Genomic DNA, 8,867 nt, shown 5'->3' on the forward strand with positions numbered 1-8,867 from the left:
TGGTTCCAAGAGAAAGCTCACATCAATTGTTTGGGTTGATTTCAAGAAAGTGAAGGTCCATGGGAGATGGAAGGCACAATGTCTTCATTGTAAGAAGAAACTTGGAGGGGAATCAAAGAATGGGACAAAGCATCTTCATGTTCATTTGGCGGCTTGTACTATGAAGAAGTTCCATAGCAATGGTAAAACATTGAGCCAATCTTCTTTGAGGTTCAGTTCTAGTAGCCATGGAACTGAAATCTGATCATCTTTGTTGCTGAAATATGGTATCATGCTGCCGAAATACACTCTATATAGTTGTTGAACAATCTACTATATTTTTTGTTGAAATTTGATCAAGTTATGCTGCTGAAAATGTGCTTGTTTTGCTGCTGAAATGTTATTCTTTGTTGTCACTATGTTTGTTTAAATATTTTGATTTTCTTGTGGGTTCCCCGTGGACGGGCGGAAAACTAGCCCCGCGCACGGTAATAGGGACGAGGACGGGTTTACGATTTTCTCGTGGGGATGGGTTTGGGAAGGCAAAACCTGATGGGTTTCGTCTCCGTTGCCATCTTGACCCTAGAGAGCCGAAAAGATTGAGAGAGAAGTGAGTGAGAGAGACGGACCCGAAGTTAATGAAAGGGTGCTCAACTCTCTGTGTGGAAGGGCTGCAAGAGACGAGGTGCCGGTCACCTGCATAACGCGGGCTGCGCTCACAAGCCTAAACGGGCATTGGGATCTTAACGAGGGGTAAGTCGATTCCATCCAGCCCAACAGACGAAAAGCACCAGCCAGAAAATAAACAAACGCACAAATCTCAGAACAGATCAAACGGCCAAAAAAATCAGCTGGCCTAAATTCAAAATGCAGACGACTCACATGTAGCTAAAGTGTAATATATTCACTGTTTTCCACAAAAACAATAATAATCCATGATCATCGCTGCGTACGCACGCACGCATACGCCCGACGTACGTACTCCGGCCGGGTGAAGGTGACGTCGTCCTCAGCAAAGATCTTGGGTTGCACGCGCCATGACGAAATGGAGCACCTCCATGGTTACTTTTAGCAGTGGAGTGAGGATGAAGAACGAGGGCAGCAAGCCAGCTAGCTAGACACACAAGTACGCAAGTGGCAGTATATATACATCTAGAACGTCCCTACGCGATCGATCGACAGACGATTTAGCTGTACATTCGGGCTCCCAAGAGCCAGCTCTGCTCCGTAATCTCTCATTATACGTAACGTTCAGAAACAATGCATGCAGGCGGCTGCTGGGGTGGCCAACGTCCACAGTATCACATGCACATATGCATTCTCGATCGGTAAGCTTGCATGGATGGCGGCGGCATTCTTGCTAAGCTACACGCTTTGACTTTGCAAGTACTGTTACTAATTTACTATGCCAGCGCAACGCAGCTTGTAAGCTACTGTAGCTAGTTGCACCGGACGACCAGCGCGATCGATGGCGAAGTTTGCACGCATGCATGGCCACCGAGAGGTAAACTCTGACTTTGGTGAGGAGGCCGTAATATGCAAAGCCAGCTATATCTTGCATGGACGCGACGCAACTGCACTATAAGTAGCGGCATGGGTACGGTGCATACTCCATCACTCTGCTCGTGCCATTCACCCAAGGAAAACAAGCAATCTAGCTAGACCCTTGCAATGGCGGCGTCCTACATCACCACCTGGCGTTGCGCATTACTCGCCCTACTAGCCCTTTTCGTCTCCGGCGCCTACGGGCAGCTCAGCCCGACGTTCTACGCGTTGACCTGCCCGAACCTGGAGGCCATTGTCCGCAGCGTCATGAACACTACCGTCACCAACGAGAACCGGATGGGCGCCTCCCTGCTCAGGCTCCACTTCCACGACTGCTTCGTCGAGGTATGAGAATATCCATATGCATGCAGTTGGCTGGCTCAGATCGATCGATTCTGTAACGTATCATGCACGCGTTGCGTTGCGCGCACAGTATATAATTTTGGCATTTGATTTTGGTTAGGGGTGCGACGGATCGGTCCTCCTGGACAACGTGCCTGCTACGGCGACTACTCCGGCGATCGGCGAGAAGAACGCCTTCGGGAACATCAACTCCCTCCGCGGCTTCGAGGTCATCGACACGATCAAGGCCGCAGTGGAGCAAGCCTGCCCTGGCGTCGTCTCCTGCGCCGACATCCTCACCCTCGCCGCACGGGACGGCACCTTTCTGGTACGTACCTACGTAGTGGTAGTGCCGGACGCGGAAACTGCGAGTACTGTACATTCATTTGAACCGGCGGCATGTGATGTCTTTTGCATTATTTGCAGCTCGGCGGGCCAACCTGGACGGTCCCGCTCGGCCGGCGCGACTCGACGACGGCGAGCATGGACCTGGCGAACAGGGACCTCCCGCCGCCGTTCGCCAACCTCGTCACTAATCCTCCTGACGGCAGCGACCTCATCGCGAGGTTCCAAAGGAAGGGCTTGAGCGCGACCGAGATGACTGTGCTCTCCGGCGCGCACACCATCGGCTCCGCGCAGTGCCAGAACTACCGGCTCCGCCTCTACAACGAAAACCGCATCGACTTTCAGTTCGCCCAGGGGCTCAAGGCCAACTGCCCCCAAAATGGCCCCGCCGGGGACACCTTCCTCGCGCCGTTGGACTCGACGGGGTCCGTCTTCGACAATAAGTACTACGCGGACCTCACCGGGTTGCGCGGCCTCCTCCACTCCGACCAGGTGCTGTACCCCCAGAACAACCAGACACAGGCTAAGATAGTGCTCAAGTACAAAGGAGACAACGCCGCCTTCTTTGCCGATTTCGCAGCCGCGATGATAAAGATGGGGAACCTCAGCCCGCTCACCGGAAGCGCCGGCCAAATCAGGACCAACTGTAGGTTGGTCAACCCCTGATCATACGGTCTGGTATACCACTGTCAATTACCCCGTAACTAAAGATAAATAAATGCAACATCTGTAATAATCTTTCACCTTTCTAATAACCACATACTCCGTACTATGTTATGCTACTTACGTCTGATGATGCCCTGTTAGTGTTGACTACATACTGGCTTACTGCTTAAACTATTAATCATTCCGCCGATTGATTATTGCGGTCCAATATCATTTAGTAGTACTATGTTTGTAAACAATATTATTATCAATGACAACAGGAGGGTGCTCGTGCCATTGTTTGCATCATTTGTCGTATCTTTTATTAACTGTTTCTTGTGAATCGTGAGCTTAATCTCTTCCATGGCAGCTGGCTCTCCAGAATTGTAATATATTATGGCAGAAGTTATCCAGGTAGTGCAAATGGATTAGCATGAACCACCATGTGGATCCTGCCAAGTGAGACACTATTTATAGGGAATCTTCCGCAATCTATGTAGCATCTCACCCGAGGATATGGAGTATCTGCTCCCGAGCTCAAATGCTCCTTGATAAAAAACATTAAAAAACAAAAAAATCCAAAAAATGGGTAAACTTTGACAAATTTTTTGTGTGCTTGCAAAATTTTATCATGAAAGGGCATTTGTGGTAGTCGTGGCAAAAAAAAATTATTTTAGAGTGCTGATTTTGTTTTTTACCATGACTTCCACGAATGTCATTTCGTGATGAAATTTTCAAGCATACAAAACATTTAAAAAAGTTTGCCAAGAAAACTTTTTTTTTATTTTACTGTTCACCCCGAGCTCAAACGAGCTCAGTAGCAGAATAGGACTTTGGCTCACAACTTCCGATCGTTAGATTCTACTTGAAAAATATGGAACTTCCGGTCCCATTGGTCACAATAAATCAAAGGAGAAATGCATTCACGCGTTGGCAACATAGAAGCCACAAAGAAAACACTTGTAACATAAAACGATAGTTGTAGTAGACACCTAAGGCATTATTCATCACATAGTCAATGTGTTCGCGATTTAAACAAGAATGCGCCTGTAGCATGTGCCGAGACAATTTACACATCAATATTTTCCAAATCACGAACCTTCATTTGGAGCACCGACCTCGCCACCTAAGGTGCGAAAAGTTTCCAATCGAAAATTAACTTATTTACAACTTTTCCTTATTAAATATTTCACATGCATCCATTTTTTTTAGTTCACAATGCATGTAAAAATGTTTATCAGAAAGCTACAAGCTTGCAGTTCGTGCATCTCCTGCCCAACCTTGGGCATCGACGAATCTGGCGTCCACTCCATTGCTTCCGCATTAGCGGTTGGGCGAGTGGTCCACTTCCCCATACCACGTGGAAGCCTCGACTTCAATAATTCCAAGTCAATTGTTGGGCGCCGGCAGCCTTCTTCAGGTGGCTGCATAGTCAAGAGCATTCTCTCCAACGCCGGAGCGCTCACGAGCAGCAGCTGCACCAAGTCGAAGCAGTACCCCTGCCCCGAGAAGCCGCTGAACTCCACCTCACGCAGGTACTTCAACGAGACCACCCCATTTTTCCAGCCGCTGGAGAGGCCGCCGGTGTTGTAGTCCTTCTCACTTTGACCATGCTTCGGTGGTGTGATACATTCAATTCAAACGAGAAATACGGTCAGCGACCGTGAAACTCTGAGTCAATCGTTCACAGACAAAAATATATATACGGTGATAAATGAAACATTACAAGCTCACCAGGTGAACGTCTAGGTGGAGATACCGGAGATTGCTGCATCGCTGTAGGAGACCGGTCGCAATTGCTCTGAAGTGGCTGCCTTTTTTTGAGTAAAATCTTACGGTCAGATTTGTGAAGCGGGGGAATTGGGGCATCGCTGTTATTTCATCCTCTACCTCTTTTTCGGTTTGACCCTGTATAAAGGATAATCGGATGCTAATTAATGTAAATTTCCATGTAAATGAAAAACAAAGCTAAAGTGCACCTGCATACCAAAAAATAAAAATCACAAAATTGCAGTATTATTTCGACATGGAGCGAACATACATTTGCATGAGATTGATTGCCTACCTCTGGACCTGGTATGTACATGCGGTGACGAACGTTGGGGCTACACTCTTGCAGTAGTTGGATCGTGTGATGTTGGAGGTTGAGCTGCTGGCAATAGCCGAGCTGTATGGAGGAATTCAGTGTCTCCAGCGCCGGTGCTCGGACGGTGAGGCTGGTCTGCTCGTCTTCGTCGTCGTACTCCATGAAGTGGAACCCGAGGCGGAGAGCCGAGAGCCGTGGGGCGTCGACAACCAATCGCCTCACGGAGAGGTCGTCCAAACCCAAGAACTCTAGCGCGCTGCCATTGAGCTGCAGCTGCTTCACCCCAGACAGATTCCGGAGTGTTAGCCTTCGCAGCCTCGGGCAGCACGAGGAGGACGATAGCAGGCTGCCGAGACGGTCATCGTCGCCGTCGATGAATTTTATGGTGCAGAGAGTCAGGTCCGTTAGCGCATGAAACTCCACCGTCGGCGGGAGCAGAAGGAAGCCATAGTACAACTCCAGTGACATCCTTGTCGCCCTCGTGGAGCGAGGCAGCTGCAGCCTGGGCTTTGGCTTTTTCTCGACCGCTCGTCCCGTCAGACTGATCGTCGACGGTGCGCGCACGTGGAATTTCATGGAACCAACCACGATCTGCATGGCATGGCGGAGCCACACGTCTGCTTGCGAATCGCCGGGCCAGAGCCAGCTGCTCAAATCGAGCGTGTCGATGTAGGCGTCGCTATTGGCTCGTCGCGCGAGGACGTTGTGTATAAATTCGTTGTACCGCATGTGGCCATCCTCCTCTTTTTTCTTCTTCTTCTTGTTCTTCTTACTACTCTTCTTCGTGGTACTGCCGCCACCTTGCCCGACGCAGAAGTGGAGGACGGGGGCGCGCGTCGAGATGTCGCGCCACCGCCTCGAGAGCGCGGACGTGCGTGCGACGTCGCGTGCTTCGGGCATGAAGCACAGGACGTGGAGGAGGAGGTCATCATCCAGGCCGCTGATTAGGTCTGCGGCGTCGCGCGACGACGACGGCGGCATCGTCTGCTTTTCGCCCTGCATTGTCGATCGGTTCAATCCATCGACGGTCCTTTTCCGTGGTGTACGTGCGATACGTGACGTCCTGACGTATATGTGGCAGTTGAACGAAAACCAAGCTCTTGTAAAACTTGGAATCCCTTCTTCGGCAAAACTGAGTTGTAAATAAATCAGGACTCGAGTCCTAGCGCGTCAAGCACTCGTATATAAATAAATAAATAAATAAGGGAAACTAGGAAATATGTCCGTGCGTTGCAATGGGAATAAAAAATTATCTTTGCGTCTAGAAAACGGGCAAATAGCTCTCATGCGACATCTTTGAGTTGAATTGTCTCTCATGCGACGTCGTTGGTTGTGATGGCTCTCATGCGACGTCTCCCAGCGTAGAAATAGCTCAAGCAAGACAACCCGTTTACGCGGCTAGTTGGCTGTTAGTTAGGCAGAGGTTTGGTTAGGACACCGGGGGTTATGTGCTCTGACTGGTGGGGTCCACCTAGGGCCACGTAGTAAAGAGTCAACCCTCCACGACTCGACCGGTGACTGTGTGACCGTGCTCGACTCGCCCGTGCTGGACTGGGCGAGCGGCGCCGCCGTATCAGTTGCATCATGAACCATATCCATGATGCCTCTGTTTCTGATTGAAACATTCCTATTGCAATTGGGAACATCCAGTTGTGTTCATCTAGAGCATTGCATGCAGCCAACTGACCATTCCACTTTCGAGTCAAAAAAGATGAGTCTATGCTTAAATATGGACGACAACCTGCTTTGAATCCATCTATGCAAGGCTTCAAACACATAAAAAACTTCCTGAAAAAAACCTTGCCATCCTCTGTTACCTCTGTATCTATCTCCACCACACTTCCAGGTGACCTCTTCTCCACCTCTGCTTTAAAACTATACAACACCCTAAATGTATTTGCCCAGTCACCATACAATGATTTCATTGCCCTTTGTTTTGCTTTCCACACTGTGGTATATTGCAGCTGGATGGGGTACAGCTTCTCCAAGTCAACTTTAAGCCTCTTTGCAGTAGTGTTTGGAGTCTTGGCTAAAATAGGAGTAATCTTCTCTGTAACCCAAAGCTGTGATGTCATCTTTGAAACTCTCTGTGAAGTGGTCATACATGTATGCTGGTGTGGTATTTGATTTACCCTTACTGTACTTCCATCAGGTTGTAGTCTGGCAGACAAGTACCATTTGCAAGGTTTGCCACCACCATCATAACCTTTGCACCGAGCATAAAATTTCTTTCTATCAGTCCACATAGTCTTGGCATCAAATTCTTTTTTCACTGCATAGGTCCTGAAAGACATCCTAAACTCCTTCATGCTTGGCCACAACTTTCCCACCTCAATAACTGGTTTCTCTTTGTCATACAAACAAACCAGCTCATTATCATCTGCATCATCCACATCATCTGCAGACTCTCTCATCAGCTCTTCTTCATCCTCATTTGCATTTCTAGGGCATGTGTTACACAAACATAAAAAAGTCCAGCCATCAGTCCCATCAAATTGCCCTGCTTCTGCAATTCGATGAGTTTCTTCATCTGCTTGTTCAGCTTCTTCAGCTCTGCCGTCACTCCTGCATCCCCCAAAGTAGCACCAATGGAATGGGCGCCCCCAATGAAATTGCCAGATCCATGGGCCCCAGATCTAGATGCGCCCGATCCAAACTTGCCTAACTTCTCCGCCTCCAACGGTAAATCGAGCTCCCCTGATGCACCCTCCAGTTGAATCCGCTCTATGTACTCATCTAGCCACTCAAAATGGGTGCATTGCTTCAATTTCTGAAATCGGAAAGATGAACCCTAAATCCCAAATCCGATGAAAAATGGGCAAATATGAAATTGGGAGACAAAAACCAAAATTGGCATATTGAGAAGTAAAATCTCACCTTTACCTGCTCTGGTTTGCTCTCACATTTCACGAATTCCCGCCCAAGGTTGCCATTCTTGTCAGTCGTTGTGACTAGCCGCTTCAGGGGTGCGATACGTGGGCATGCAGGGCACCTTGTCATGGGCACTGCGCCATAGCGCGGCCATGAGCGGCGGGAGGCTGAAGCGGAGCTCGACATTGCTAGGTCGCGGCCCGGAACGGCGTTGCTGCGCGTCGTCGCCGGAGAAGAAGAACAACAACGGTCGGGGAGGGGGGGAGGATGGGCTCGGGTGCTGCACGGCTCGGGGCACGGCTCGGTGTCCTCTTGTACCAATGCTGACCTGGATAAGTTAGTGGGTCCCACGCTGTGGGTCCCGCTCACCTGACCAATGCTGAGTTGGATAAGTTAGTGGGTCCCACGCTGTGGGTCCCGCTCACCTAATTCGAGTTTTAAACATGTGTCTTTGGATTAGGCAGCAGTGTTGCATGGGAGCTATTTTTTCCAACGCAGATGTCGCAAGAGAGCTATTACAACCAACGACGTCGCATGAGAGACAATTCACACCAACGACGTCGCATGGGAGATATTTGCCCCTAGAAAACACAATATGTAAAATTAAATAACGAAAAGCCAGGTACTAATATGTCCTAAAGATATTTTAAAAATCAGACTATGAAAATTTAGCACAACAAAATTCAATTATCCATTTTGTTACTGGGAACAAAAGTCGATTACATAACTTCGATATCCCAACACTGATTTCTAAGGCATGTTACGCATCTTGTACTCCCATATATGCATCTAAATAATACTATATTTTATTGTATGTTTGTGGTTTTTGAGGGAATTCTTTTATGTTTGTTCCAAAAAACGTGTGGATTTGTTGTGCTGCCTTTTAATTTTATTTTTTCTGATGGGGTGCAACGTCTTCTCCCCGTTTAAAGCGACTTAATTGTTGGCCTATCTAACAAATTTCAGCACAATAACATTTATTAGGGAGCCAATTATGTGAAGAAAATTCCATTTAATGGAAAGAAATGTGGCCAGTTATGTCATGAAAATTCTA

General features: G+C 48.3%; 1 protein-coding gene across 1 annotated transcript; it reads left to right on the forward strand.

Annotated features, from left to right (window-relative positions):
- The first annotated feature begins 1,604 nt into the window (after positions 1-1,604).
- Positions 1,605-3,197, forward strand: LOC109770434 (cationic peroxidase 1). The gene is made up of 3 exons (XM_020329135.4): positions 1,605-1,869; positions 1,988-2,194; positions 2,293-3,197. Exons 1-3 carry the CDS (start codon positions 1,651-1,653, stop codon positions 2,875-2,877), a joined length of 1,011 nt encoding a protein of 336 aa, XP_020184724.1. The 5' UTR covers positions 1,605-1,650; the 3' UTR covers positions 2,878-3,197.
- The last annotated feature ends 5,670 nt before the right edge of the window (positions 3,198-8,867 follow it).

The sequence above is a fragment of the Aegilops tauschii genome, chromosome 6 (assembly GCF_002575655.3).
Source record: "Aegilops tauschii subsp. strangulata cultivar AL8/78 chromosome 6, Aet v6.0, whole genome shotgun sequence".
Classification (NCBI taxonomy): Eukaryota; Viridiplantae; Streptophyta; class Magnoliopsida; order Poales; family Poaceae; genus Aegilops; species Aegilops tauschii.